The sequence below is a fragment of the Primulina eburnea genome, chromosome 3 (genome assembly GCF_022965805.1).
Source record: "Primulina eburnea isolate SZY01 chromosome 3, ASM2296580v1, whole genome shotgun sequence".
Lineage (NCBI taxonomy): Eukaryota > Viridiplantae > Streptophyta > Magnoliopsida > Lamiales > Gesneriaceae > Primulina > Primulina eburnea.
Window position 1 is genome coordinate 15,882,698 of NC_133103.1, and position 14,703 is coordinate 15,897,400.

The following is a 14,703-nucleotide window of genomic DNA, read 5'->3' on the forward strand; positions in this document are numbered from 1 at the left end:
TCTGGGAAACCCTTTAAGAACATATATTTTAAATTTCTATTTTTTTTTTATTAAAAAAACATATTCCAAAATAGAGTCCTAAAAGTAGTTTGCAGCCTAATTAAATATTATTAATTAAATCCGTGTTGGACTCTATGCATCTCCTGTTGTACATCAGTAGCTAGGGCTTTGTATTAATTCAAAACGTTTCTCGTCCTTTTCATTTTCCATTGTCCTCCTTCGGTACATCAGAGGAATAGTTTAGGGGAGAATGGCGCATAGGCTGCTCAGAGACGCGGAAGCCGATGGATGGGAGCGGACTGATTTCCCGATTGTGTGTGAATCATGCCTCGGCGACAATCCATACGTTCGAATGGTATATTAGAGCTCTATATTTTCGATTTTATATTGTTATGTAATTTAAGTTCTTTTTCCTATTTGTTCTTTGAAATCAAGTGATTTTCTGCTTGTGGAAGAAAGTTCAGAAAATTATAAGTTGAGTTAGGTGATTGGCTCAGTTTTTATGGGAATTGAGTAGGTTCTTTAGATATCTGCGAACTTAAAATGCTAGGGTTATGGATTTACTTCCAAACCCCGTCCCCAACCACTCTTTTGCTTAAATATTTGCTAAAAGAGGCTAGTATTCTGCCTTATTGGTATTCTGAGTACGGAATTTTTTATTATTTTTAAATAGATAAATAAACTGGGGTGCTTCTTAACAAACATTATTGTTAATATGGATAGACAAAAGCAGATTATGACAAGGAGTGCAAGATATGTTCGCGACCATTCACAGTTTTTAGATGGAGGCCTGGTCGCGATGCAAGATACAAAAAGACGGAGATTTGCCAAACTTGCTGCAAGCTGAAAAATGTTTGTCAAGTATGCCTGCTAGATCTAGAATATGGCCTGCCAGTTCAAGTTAGAGATACTGCCCTCAGTATTGATTCAAATGATGCGATTCCAAAGAGCGACGTAAATAGGGAATATTTCGCAGAGGAGCATGACCGCAAGGTATTTTTTCATTGTGCCTGAGAACAATCTTCGTGCTTTTTATTCGGTGTTGATTCAAATACCTAACAAAGAAATTTTTAAACTGACAAATAATTCATTTGTTATTGGATTGTGTGTTAAACCATTTGATTTCAATATTGATTTTTTCATATTATAAAAAAAAAAGTGTACTGAGAATATAGGCAGACAAATGAATCAGAGTATGTATTCTTAATACAAATAAGTTACACCATTGTGTATTCAAGCTAATGTAGGTAACACCCTTATAAAAGTGCTGAAATTGCCACCTAGTATTTCTTTTCCTCCAAATATCCATTTGTTACTTTATTTGGAATACCTTGTGAAAACCAAAGTCCTTCAATATCTTATGTCTTGAAGATTTTGTGAATCTGCATGACGGAAAGATTTAATCTCTTGATTTATTATGATTTTTGCTCAGTACTCGCCAACCAGGAGAAACCATCAGGACAAGTTTTTTTCATTCTAAAATATCATGTGTATTCAATTTATCTAGCGATAAATCCGATGATGAATCTTGTACCTTGGAATAATGGTTTTCCAAATGAGGGGATAGTGTGTATACGAAGAACAGGTTGGACACCTGCCGGAGAAAGAAAAGAGATTTGCATGTCTCTAACACCCAGACCCTTCTATTGATCAATTCTAAACATACTCTAATCTGTTCTAAGCAAAGTAATGACTCTACCTCTTCCTGTTTATCTTAAGGTGACCCCTCGGAAAGTGAAAGTTCCTTGATGCAGAAACATTGTCATCTAAATTATAAGGCTGTTTCGTAAGGATGTAATTTTAAAACCCCACCTCCTACTCCCAAAACATTAATCTACCCATCACCCACTTTTCGTTTGACATTATTTTTGAATATGTCTGGCAAAGCTATAGTTGATGTCCATGGGCATCTGGAAGACACCTTTTGTCCTTAGATGATGTTCAAACTCCCATCCACCGAAAATCTCGTATTATCCCTGCTCTTCTATAGCGATAATAAGTTTTCCTCAAGGAGAATTCCCAAAACCATTTGCGAAGTAGTGCCTTATTGTGAATATGCCCTTATAAATGTGCTCTGGGTAAATGCTGGTTTCAAAAAGCACCTGACTTTCTAAAAGTAACGTACTAATGTTATATGCCTAATCGGACTTGCCTTTGGGAGATGTAGCTGTATCATCCTCAACTAAAGCAAATACATGCGGTAACTGTAGTTGAACTCTATAGTTAGCTTGAAGAGAGAATTAACCAGGCATTGAGTTTTATATAGATATTCGATGTTATGCCAAATGCTCTGGGTTCAAACTTGCTAGCGAAAGATTGCTAGTTTCATTTATTTCCCTACTAAGAATAGTGTGTGGATTCATTTATATTTTGTGGATTTATTTCAAATGCCTTTAGTGGTGTTAATAGCTAGCTTCTAATAGGTAGAGACAACTGTAGATAAAAGATAGTAAAATATTTTTACGAGGTGTTTAAAGTTGTAAGTGTTGAGGGTGAGTGAATAGTTTCAAGCACGATCAGAAACTCTTCTAGAATTACGATTGTTACATCTGCCCTTCATTTTGCAACTTGAAATTGAAGTTGGTTTAATTAAACAATGTGGCTTTTGGCTGGTTCATGATTTATTGCCTGAAAGTATCACGTGGGTAAACAAGGCTACAGTGTCCTGTTAATCTAGTGGGATAAAGTACATTGAAAATTAGAAATTTGTATTGTTAAAGTTCACATCATTGTTATTCCATTTAATCCAAGGGCACAGCGTCGTGTTACTGGCCATTTTCTCGAGTTTGGTGGCCATAGCATGATTCTACTTTAGGAAAGAATAACTGTAGCTCTATAAAATTTGGTGGCCTACGACCTGTTTGCTGATGGGCGAGTTGTGTGTCTCCCCACTATGATCAATCCAAATGTAGCCTTTCACTGGCCAATTCTTTTGATGTCCTCTGCTGTGATGTTTTTTCCCTCAATATTATTAGTTTTCCATCCATTTATGGTTATTGACTCTTATGACTATCCATGTTTTGCTATCAGTATTGAAATTTAAATTTTGTGTTATTTATGAATTATGAACCATTAGATCTGTAAATCTATTTGAGTCAAAGCCTACTTTTGAAAGCACTGCGGTTGAGTCACCACTTGTTAGATATTTCTTGCTATTTTGTGAATTTTTCTCCTCTGTGTGTGTAGACTAAATATTTGCTATATACAGGCAAGAGCCGGGATTGATTATGAATCTTCACATGGGAAGGTGCGCCCTAGCGATACCATCTTGAAACTTCAGAGAACCACTCCATACTACAAGAGAAACCGAGCTCATGTTTGCAGTTTCTTTATTCGAGGTCAATGTACTAGAGGTCCTGAATGCCCTTATAGGCATGAGATGCCTGAAACTGGGGAGTTGTCTCAACAGAATATCAAAGACCGTTACTATGGGTATGTAACACGGTTTTGGAATTAATTATTTACTTGATATGTTGTGTATAAAGTTGATAGTGTGCATTTTTATATGAATTCTTAGGACCGTGTGACGATTAGCTTCAATTATGTTCTTGAAGTATAGTTTGTGGATTCGAACCCACGTCTCTTTCCCCTAGTGAGAGATGTTTATGCCATTAAACCACAAGGGTGTTGGTGTCTCTTTTTTTTAGCCTCCTCAAATGACAGGTCTATTGCCAATCTTTAGTTCTTCTTTTCCATTTTTTGAGCAGCTCCTCTTTTCCATTCTGGCAGTCATTAATTCCAATATGTTTCGTGTATGTATGTATGTTTCCCCATTCTTCGCTTGCAAAATGAAGCGTTTTCATTTTTACCTCTCATTATGCACTTAAATTTCTTGTTTTGTTTTGTTAAAGTCTCTATTTTTGCTCAATTTCAGTTCTTACAAGCGTTTGCCTTCAGCCGTCCTTTTGCCATTCGCTTATTTTCCTTTTCATTGCATGAATGTGCAGAATTAACGATCCAGTGGCATTGAAGTTGCTTGGCAAGGCTGGAGAAATGCCTTCTCTGGAGCCTCCTGAAGATGAAAGCATTAGAACCCTGTATGTTGGTGGGCTTGATGCAAGAATTACCGAGCAGGATTTAAGAGACCATTTCTATGCGCATGGAGAAATTGAATCCGTAAAGATGGTTCTCCAACGTGCTTGTGCTTTTGTGACTTACACAACAAGAGAAGGCACAGAGAGGGCCGCTGAAGAACTTGCAAACAAGCTAGTTATTAAAGGCTTGAGGCTGAAGCTGCTCTGGGGTAAACCACAAGCACCGAAGCCTGAATCTGAAGGCTCTGACCAAGCAAGCCAACAAGCAGCAGTAGCCCACAGTGGATTGTTGCCTAGGGCAGTCATATCACAGCAGCAAACTCTTCAGCCCAATGATATACAAAACCAGCCTCCTATGCCGTACTTCAACATTCCTCCGCTGCCTGAACAAGATCGATCATATTATCCTTCGATGGATCCCCAGAGAATGGGTGCTCTCATTCCATCTCATGAGGGGTCTTCCAGTGCAGCTGGCCTTGGAGGATCATATGAAAATAAAAGTGGTTCAGATCAGATGCAGCAACAAGCTCAGCCATATGGTTACTCGAATGTGCCTCCCCCCAATATTCAATTCTACCCGCCATATCATCCACAATATGGATATATGCCACCTCCCATACTTCCACCTCGGCAACAATACCCTCAGCCACCTTATCCAGGGCCGCGGCCTCCTTTACCTCATCCTGATGGTGACCAGCCATCATTTAATACAAAACCTCCGACTGGGGCGTCCCAACTACCATAAATCTGGTTAAATCGTTTGTCTAGAAAGGCTTTCGTATTTGGGTCGATTGATCTGTTTTAACATTTGGGATTGCTTGCATGTAATGAATTTGATATTGCATTTTGGTTGATGCTTTAAGTTAATTAAAATGGCTCGTGGATAACATATTATGCTATATTTTTGTTGTTACTATTAACATGCACAAAGTTTGCTTTAGCTTTACTAATGTTTACTCCTGCACGGGCTCGCACTTCAATATCAAGGTATTCTCCAAGTCATCGAGGGAATTATATTCCTGTTGGGTTATGTTTTGATTAAAAAATAATGCATTCAGCAAGTTTTGCAGATTGGATTTTATGTGAAATAAATAATGGAATGGGTTTTCCAAGGGCTTGTTAAGGATTTAAACAGTTCATTGCAACAGAATTGTAATCAAGAATTTGAAATTTTATAATTCAATAGCAATGATTTTTATTTATCATGTGGCACGATATTTCCCGTCTTTAAAAAATTCAGATCTTCTTTGGATTATCTTCTTTCAAATAAAAACTTAGTGCATCAAACTATATCGTGTATTTTTAGTTGGACACTAAAACTTGTTGTAAATATATTATCGAATATAGCTTTTTCGTGCACATTAAACCATATCGGGTGTTACCATTTGGGTGAACTGACATAACTCTATAATGTATTTACAAAGTTTTAAACATTATAATGTTGAATATATTTTATTTCTTATAAGAGTGGGTGACAAGAGATCGTCTTACGGATCTTAATTTGTGAGATAGGTCAATCCTACCGATATTTACAATAAAAAGTAAGACTCTTAGCATAAAAGTAATATTTTTTCATGGATAACCTAAATAAGAGATCCGTCTCAAAAATACGACCCCCGAGACTTCCCACACAAGTTTTTGCTTTCTTATAAATAATATTAGACATAAAGAATGCATTCATATTACAAAATCTGTAATAGCGATTATAAGTTGATCTAATTATGGCCGTTAGATCTGTATCAGATGTAGCCCGATATTCAACCCTTTTGGTTGCGTCTTTCAGCTATAATTCTTCTGAACCATTTCACTGAGTCACTTCTCTCCGTTGCTTCGCTTGAATCCCGGTGATTTCACAGGTACTATAATAATTTATTCTCAGTATATTTTGCACTTAGGGTCCTGCGTGTTTCGAATTCGATCTGTTCTAAATAAGATTTTATCTGGTATGGGCCTGTATTTCGATTAATTCCGGGATCGACCATCTTTGGCGGTGCTGATTATCTAGAAGGATGCGATTTGTGCAGCATGAATCACACTTGAGCTAAATCTATTGATCTGCGAAAATAATGATTCTACATTACTGATCCAGATCTTGGTCTTTGGTTGCAGTCACGTATCGTAGCGCGCATTTGTATGCGAATCAATTTATGGGAATGAGATGTTTTCTTGAGATTGATGTGAAATTGATTTTTCTTTTCTAGATTTCCAAGTGTTGTTTGTTGATCCGCTTCTTCATTTTCTTTTTCTGCCTGGTGAGTGTTGGTGGAAGTTGAAGGAACGAAATGGTAAATGCCCTCATCATTTTTTTGTTAATTTTATTATCTTGTTTTTTTTAATTATTTATGATTATTTTCGTTATATGTAATTCAGGTTGTGCTTGCCGCTAGCATTATTAGTAAATCTGGCAAAGGTAACCTTCTCAGAGTTCAGCTCTCGGTTCTTTTATCAGTAAAACTTGGATGTGTATAATGATGCTACTATTGATCATCGTACCTTCAGGTTTTAGAGGATAGTGTCTATTTTCTTGGAGTTTCGTTTGACTGTGATTTTGATATAATTGAAAATTGGTGGAAAAATCTATGTCAAATTGGGTTAAATTTTCATTTAGAACTGGCAGGTAATTGGAATCCTAAAGTTTTGCGTGAGGCTTTGAATGGAGACTTCATCTCAACTTCCTGACATTTTTCCGATGGCAAAAGTGAGGTTTTCTTAGGATGTGGCCATTTTAATAAAACCCTAAAATATGTTTCTATTTATACCGAATAATTACAAACATGGTGCATAGGCAGGCGGAAGATATATTGGCAACACATTTGGAATTGGACCTTTTGAAGAGATCATGATGGGATGACTTGTTATTTTGGATTTTGGTTTGAACATGGTGGTGTATGTATTGAATTTTATTTGCATCTATTCCTCATGTTACCAATTGATGTGAAGGTCACTGCGTTAGTGAAGGCCTGGTATAAGATAAAAATTGGTCTCATAACTATATCATAGTTAAGTGCTTGACATTGTCGTGATTTTAGACTCAAATTGACTCTCTTTGGTTTGCAATGATTAAAAGTAATTTAAAATAGATTTTTGTCAAAAAGTTACTGTTTATTAATTGAATTCAACAGTATTTCTGGACAATTTATTTCTTTGCTTATTGGTTCATTTTTCTTTGGCCTTGATGATGAATTTTATGTTTTTCTGTGGAAATTTGATTTGGGCAAGTTTGTAACGAACGTGAAACTACTTGGAATTTGTGCTAGAGTTTTCCATTTCCTCTGATTGCTTGATCAATTTCTCTTTTTCTGTGGCTACCTTTTCTTGTCGTGGTTTTTCTTGGTGTTGAATTGTTTCCCCTCTATTTCCCTTTTCACTCCTTACTGGAGATGCATTAATCTTTGTTTCCCACTGTACGTTTTACCCTTATCATTGTAGGTACATAGTTTTTTGGTTATTTTTTGCATTCAAATTCATTATGTTTGCTATTACAGTTTTTTGTATCTCTACTACTGATGACCATGTTTAACTCCGACTTTGTGTCTTCCACAGCCATTGTCTCAAGGCAGTTCGTTGATATGTCTCGGATACGAATTGAGGGATACCTTGCAGCCTTCCCCAAATTGGTTGGAACAGGAAAACAGCACACATATGTTGAGACCGAAAATGTCCGTTATGTTTACCAGCCGATAGAGTCCCTGTACTTGCTTCTTGTCACAAATAAACAGAGCAACATACTTGAAGATTTGGAGACATTGAGGCTACTTTCAAAGCTTGTATCCTTTTAACCGCAAATGGATAGTGTTAATCTTAACTGAAACTGTTATTGTTTTTATATTGAGTAGTGCTCAACCTTGCCACAGTTGTATTTTGCTCTTTCAGGCTAGGCATGCTTATTTCTTTACATCGGAAATTGAAGTAGTAAAAATAGTGTCTGTTCCCATCCATTTATAGCATGCAGCTGAAATTGTTTTACTTCTTCGAAGTCTTAGTATTTTCCATGGAACAATTTTCACTTGGTGTATTTAATATTGTGATACTATTTCCTTAACCACATTTAGGTTCCTGAATATTCTTATACACTAGATGAAGAGGGCATTGGCAATACCGCTTTTGAGATTCTTTTTGCATTTGACGAGGTCATTTCTCTTGGGCACAGAGAAAATGTTACAGTTGCACAAGTCAAACAGTATTGTGAGATGGAAAGTCATGAAGAAAAATTGCACAAGCTGGTATTACAAAGCAAGATCAATGAGACAAAGGATGTCATGAAGCGTAAAGCTAGTGAAATTGACAAAAGCAAGGTAATTGGTTGAGGCACAACTCATGATTCTTATCATCGATGAATCATTTTGTTGATCACCAGTATACTGATTTACTATGTTAACTTTGTTTAGATTGAGAAGAATAGGGGTGAGAAAGGAGGATTCATGTCTTTGCAGTCAATGGGTTCTGGAAGAATTGACACTGGCTTTGGCAGTGACACCAGCATATCTAGTAATAGTGGTGGTTTTGGAAGTGGTTCTGTCTTTGGATTAAGCACAGACTTGGAACCCCAATCCTCTAATTCTAAAGGTTAATATCTGCTTTACCTCGTGAAATTTTAAAAACTGCTGAATAGTCTGTTCTACTCCATGAACATAAAAATTATGGTGCTATGTTTTTGTTGCTGAGACATCTACTATTATGTCACATCGCTTTCTTTTTAGTTTGTTGATATATAAAATCAAACCCATAAATTATGTCCATTTTATCATGTGATGAAGTTATATTGTTTTTTGGGTGTTCCCTGGGGGACTGGGAATGGAAAAATGAAAGTGTAGAACAATGCAAGGCCATCTTATGATGTTGCAGAAACTAAAAAGATAGGTCTTCAAGTTATGCAGTTGGTCATTCTTCCTTGTCTTCTCATCTTTTGATATGGGAGACACAGAGGTATGGTGCAAGAGGAATGTTGAGGACAAGAATTTTTATCATCTATGCGATAAACTCGGATTTTGAATTTGTGGGTGGCTTTTGTTGCGCAGTTCGCTATAATTATCTATTTTTCTTTTCATTTCAAATTTAATGCACAGATAATTGAAGTAAACTACGCTGGTGAATCTCAACCATTGTCATGAATGTATGGGTTGGTCACGATGCTTGCTGTAGCAGTACAATAAGGCACCATGTAGCTATAGTTTCCCCTGAAAGTTACTTCTAACAGTTGGCATTTAATAAAACCATCTACATCTAGTATAAGCTACAGAATGTCATTTGCTGGAAAAAAGGTTGCTGCATCATTATTATGAGAACCGTTATTATGACGAGTGACTGATAATCGTTGGGTCTGTCGATAATTGTTTGAAATGATCTCAACTTATCAAGTTGATTTTGATGTTCTATTGTTGTATGCTTAGCCTGGTGGATATTGGTTGTGAGATGCTTTTTTGGTGATAGTTTACAAGACACGTGATTTGAGTATCAGTGACTGAGATTGCTGCTTTTCAACTACTATAATAATTAGGTCGTCCACCAGCATCTGCATCAGCTCCACCAAAAGGTCTTGGTATGAAGCTTGGGAAAATGCAAAGGACCAACCAATTTTTGGAATCTCTCAAAGCTGAAGGTGAAGTGATTGTTGAAGATGTGAGACCAAGTATTGGTCAGTCCAAACCAGTTGCACCACCACCCAGTGATCCTGTTACATTAACTGTTGAAGAAAAGCTTAATGTAACTTTAAAGCAGGATGGTGGTCTTGGAAGCTTTGATTTACAGGGTACCCTGTCACTCCAAATACTTAACCAAGATGATGGACTCATCCAAGTTCAGGTCTCTAGTTTTGTCTCTCTATTCTTGCTCCTTATGCTAGCTTTCATCTTCTTGCTATTTGTTTAGTAGGGTTCTCATATTTGTTCCAGGTATCAGGAATGTATATTTCATAAATATTTTTATTTCAAAAAAATTCAGGTTGAAACTGGTGGCAATCCAGGAATCCTTTTTAAAACACACCCCAATGTCAACAAAGAACTGTTTTCGGGCGAAAATATACTAGGTCTCAAGGATCCAAATAGACCATTTCCTACAGGTGATGGTGTTAGTCTGTTGAAGTGGAGAATGCAAAGTGCGGATGAATCTTTTGTGCCATTATCAAGTGAGCTTTGCTGCTATCATACCCCCGTTCTGAACACAACACCCGAGATTTGTTTTCGTGCTTTTTAGTTGTTCACTTTCAGACTTTCTTTGCAGTTAATTGCTGGCCCTCTGTTTCTGGAAATGAAACCTATGTAAACTTGGAGTATGAAGTTCCACCAATGTTTGATCTACAAAATGTTGTCATTTCAATTCCTGTTCTTGCTCTTCGTGAACCACCACGAGTACAACAGATTGATGGGGAGTGGAGGTGAGGGTTTATTTTCGAATTTATTAAAAGTTATGACTAATATTGTTATGAAAATAATATTTCCAGGATCGGTTTGTTTCATTTGTTGAAATGTGTATGGTCTTGATTGATTGCTGGTGTGATGACATGAAAATATTACAATGGAGTTCCAGGCACCTCCTGTACTGCATCTGATAATTTAATTTGGCATGTGCACCATGGTTTTGGGTCAAATTTTCAAAGTTAGATGCTCCAATTGCTGAAACTTCTACATCTTTCTTTGGAGGGAAAATGTTCATAAATTTTAATGGAATGTGGTTCTAGTCCTTTTTGAATGAGACATCATTGAGTGACTGGCCGGGCACTAGTGCTGGGATATTTGTGGAATTTGTTGAGGTGCATGAAAGTGAAATTTCTTAGGAATGGTGTACTAGTTAATATAGAAAACGATTGTGTATTATACATGTTCTCACAATCTTAATTCAACTTACTTAGTGGCCACTACACGTTGTTTTCCATTGCAGGTATGATTCCAGAAAGAGTATTTTAGAGTGGGCTATCGTGCTTATTGATAACTCAAATCGCAGGTTGGTTTACTGTCAAAATTGCTATTCAGTTTCATGTGTACAACAGTCTTGTGGTGTGCTTATTTGGTTGATTGGTGTCGGCTAACTTGCAGTGGATCCATGGAATTTGTAATTCCTGCTGTAGACACTTCTGAGCTTTTCCCAATTTCTGTGTGTTTTACTTCTACAAGCACTTTCAGTGATCTCAAGGTTTCTTTCTTCCCCTTTTTATTATGTCTTTTTTTGTCATTACAAAATTGGTAAGTCTTCGTTTCACAGCATGTTAAAATGATGAACTTTTGAGCAGTCCATAATCATGAGAGTGACTGCATTTTTAAGTAATCTTTTATTCGGGATTGGGACTTATGATGGAAAATGAACTCATTTGAGATGGGAGTTCTCTTGCATTGCTTTTTTTGTTCTAACTATACCCAATCTTACAAATGTCCCCTAAACATGTAATTCTTGAAAGAATAAATTACGATGGTCTTGTTTGTTTGGTCCGTTCGATTTATCGGCAAATATATATGTACGCAAAAACTTTGCCCGCATATGAAAAATTCAGACTTATGTTAGGTTTTAGCCATGATTTTGTAAACATATCGGTTTTTATGCGTTTTGATTTTAACAGAGGGATTTAAGCACAAAGGATGCAAGTTACGCCTATGCAAAAACATACATGAAAACAATTAAGTTTAATCAATTTCTTGCCAAACATATTTTCAAAAACAAATTTCCGAGTTTAAAATAAGAGGAACTTCATTTAAGTAGCACTTCGCACTTTTCTTTTATTTATAAGCATTCGGGATTTTGTTTTTGAAATATAATTCAGGATTTTAACTGTTTTCAATGTTGGCAGGTTGTCAACGTTTTACCACTGAAGGGAGGGAATCCGCCAAAATATTCCCAGAGAACACTGCTTTCTACAGAAAATTACCAAGTTGTCTAATAAATTTTCCTGGTAACAACAGTTACAATAATTTTATGACTTCCATTTTTCTTCTAGGAAATCATTTTCTTTCAAACTTGAGTAAACTTTACCCTACGGTGGCTTTGGATTGTACCGAAGCTTGGCATCTCATGCCATGTTATTACTTTATAAATTTCATGACTTGATGAGATGATACTGAAAATGTTGATTTATCTAACCAAATATTGAAGATTATCGTTTATATTAAATCTTTTTTGTGAAAACGCCGAGTTTCCATTTAATAAATTCATAGAATTTAGTTACAATGGTCACAGCCCCTACCGATGGAGTTATAGACTGGTGGAATGGGGTCGGGACCGTCCCTAACCTTTTTCAAATATGTTAGCCAATTTTTATATTGTTTTTGACTCAATGTTATTTTACTTAAAATGAAAATCTTGTGTTAATAAGATAATATTTTTTTAAAAAAAGTAAAAAAAATATTGAAATAATCAACTCGGATCGAGAATCTGGTTGGGTGGGTATTAGTTTTCCGATCTCTCTCCGGACAACGCCGATTTTCCCTGGACAGGAGTCGATGGGATTCGGGTTGGGTCTCGGGTTTCTTGCCACCCCTAATATTAAGTATGTCAAGATAAAAATCAATATGTATACCTTGGAGTTAACAGATCTTTCTCAAACTTAAACCATCGAACCCTAGTGTTACCCCAAAGATTTGGCAAGCTCCAAAGTGATTCAAATCAATACCGGGGACGATGGAAGTTCGAATTTTAAGAATTCAAAGAAAACTTGATGCTTTCTATATCTTCAGTGTGAATATTTATACCCGGGTAGCAATTTTTGGCGATTAGCATGGCAAGAACACTAACTGATTACAAACAGGATGAGACGATTTATGGGCAAGCCAATGATGATCTCATTGGTATATATTTCTCGGCCACCTCAAGTCGACCAAACGAGTAAGAAGTTCGACAAGGCAAGAGTAATGTTCTTGAGATGCGTTGATTTTGTATTTCTGGTCATTTAAAAAATAGAATCACTTTAAAGGAGAATTGGTGTGGGGACCTGGACGCTAATCATGTTCTTAATCGTCATTGAGACTAATTCAATTATAATAATCAGGGTCTAAATTTTTTTTTTCTTTTAAAATGCGGAAGGTAATGGAATTAAACTCCTATACATATCAGTATAAAAGTATAGATCTGATAAAATATACAAACATACATACTCAGGTTCAACAACTACTATCAAGTGTTTAAATCCTAGCTCTAGTCCAAGTCCGGTATCACCACTCTAATCTCGATCTGTCTTCACCTCTGTGACCATGTACCTGTCCCACCTGTTGCCATGCACACATACAAACAAGACAACAGCCGGATAACTCCGGTGAGATATAAATATCCCAGTATAAATAATGTATTAATGCAATCATATAAAACATATATAAAAGCATAAACAAACATCAAAACATGTATCTAATCTGACTACATGAATCAATGACTCGTGATCTAATCTTATCTTATCTCAAATCTAGGGATCTCAATCTAATTTAGACTTTGGTATTCTGTATCGAGTGTCTGAGATAAACGTCGATCTACATCTAAGGCTCTTCGATACTCCGTAAGTCTAGAGTCTTATCGGTTCTGAGAAAGACTCGGCGGTTCTGCCCTAGCTAGGCTGATCTGCCCTAGACTCGGACTCTGACTCTGTTCTAAGTCAATACATGAACATATCAATCTGACGATTTGCAAATATCAATGCAATAAAGTAAAGTATGTGATTTAGGGAAACTCAAGTCAGACCTACCTCGAGTTGTGCAATCCTGAATCAACATTTATTTATACCTTTCTTGCTGTCGATCTGATATAATCGAAGTCTTGATTCCAAGTCTGTCACTGTTCAATCTGGCAATGACAATATCAATATTCTGTATCAATATTCTAATCAAATCACAACATCTCTGTTTTATCAAATTCTGATGGTACAACAGTACAATCTTGCGATACTGATAATACCATATCAGTCTATATCAATTCCAAACATTTACAATCAATCACCGTACAAATCTGATATCAATTCTGATCAATCTTATTCTGAAAATCATAATAATCCCATATTCAGTCCGTTTCTTAATCTGACTTTGATTCTACGTTGTCTAACATGTCAAGAATAACATATATGACGTGTATTCAATTCTAACAACATCATAATTCCAAAACATGTCAAAACGTAGTAAAAATTACGTCCAGTTGTAGCCTACGTTGCTAGGAACTTGATACTGAAGTCAGATTCAAAATCAGGCGGACGGATTTCTCACAAAAGGCGTAAGGATTTTTCGATACAATTCCTCAGACCCTTTTTTCGACTTTCCTGACTGATTTTCGAAGAATTTCGTACATATATATATCAATGCATGCAACAGCGAGGTGGCACGATTTTCCGCACAACACGTCGCACCGCGGGTGCGGTAGGTGTAAGACCGCGGGTGCGAATCGTGTATTAATCCATATCCATTTTCCACAAGTCAAGACCGCGGGTGCGGTCATGTTTGCACCGCGGGTGCGGTCCTGCACCGCGGGTGCGGTCTTATTTTTACCGCGGGTGCGGTCTCACCTCGAATAAAATTTCCTACCCTACTGGACATCGACCGCGGGTGCAGTCTAACCATGAACGCGGGTGCGGTGTTGCTTCGGCAACACATTCTAAAATTCAGAATAAATGGCCGCAGATTATCTTAAATCATGTCTCAATTGGCCCTTTCGTAATCACGTTAAATTATAAGTCAATAATCCTTGATTACCAGTGATTAATTCTCGGGCA

The 14,703-nt window shown here is 36.7% G+C and overlaps 2 protein-coding genes across 4 annotated transcripts; both read left to right on the forward strand.

The window, feature by feature from the left end:
* Positions 1–192: 192 nt before the first annotated feature.
* Positions 193–4,933, forward strand: LOC140826954 (zinc finger CCCH domain-containing protein 40-like). Its single transcript, XM_073189517.1, has 4 exons — positions 193–355; positions 724–993; positions 3,209–3,432; positions 3,948–4,933. The coding sequence occupies exons 1-4, from the start codon at positions 251–253 to the stop codon at positions 4,777–4,779; spliced, it is 1,431 nt and encodes a 476-aa protein (XP_073045618.1). The 5' UTR covers positions 193–250; the 3' UTR covers positions 4,780–4,933.
* An 806-nt stretch (positions 4,934–5,739) lies between these two features.
* On the forward strand, positions 5,740–12,124 carry LOC140826955 (coatomer subunit delta-2-like). Of its 3 annotated transcripts, none has more exons than XM_073189518.1 (12): positions 5,740–5,890; positions 6,236–6,319; positions 6,405–6,444; positions 7,578–7,801; positions 8,087–8,329; positions 8,423–8,600; positions 9,532–9,836; positions 9,975–10,158; positions 10,254–10,407; positions 10,911–10,973; positions 11,066–11,162; positions 11,812–12,124. In XM_073189518.1, exons 2-12 carry the CDS (start codon positions 6,317–6,319, stop codon positions 11,899–11,901), a joined length of 1,581 nt encoding a protein of 526 aa, XP_073045619.1. In that variant the 5' UTR covers positions 5,740–5,890; positions 6,236–6,316; the 3' UTR covers positions 11,902–12,124. The 3 variants fall into 3 exon arrangements, with proteins under 3 accessions (XP_073045619.1, XP_073045620.1, XP_073045622.1); XM_073189519.1 differs by having other exon boundaries at positions 5,756–5,890; positions 6,245–6,319; XM_073189521.1 differs by having other exon boundaries at positions 5,804–5,891; positions 6,255–6,319.
* Positions 12,125–14,703: the final 2,579 nt, after the last annotated feature.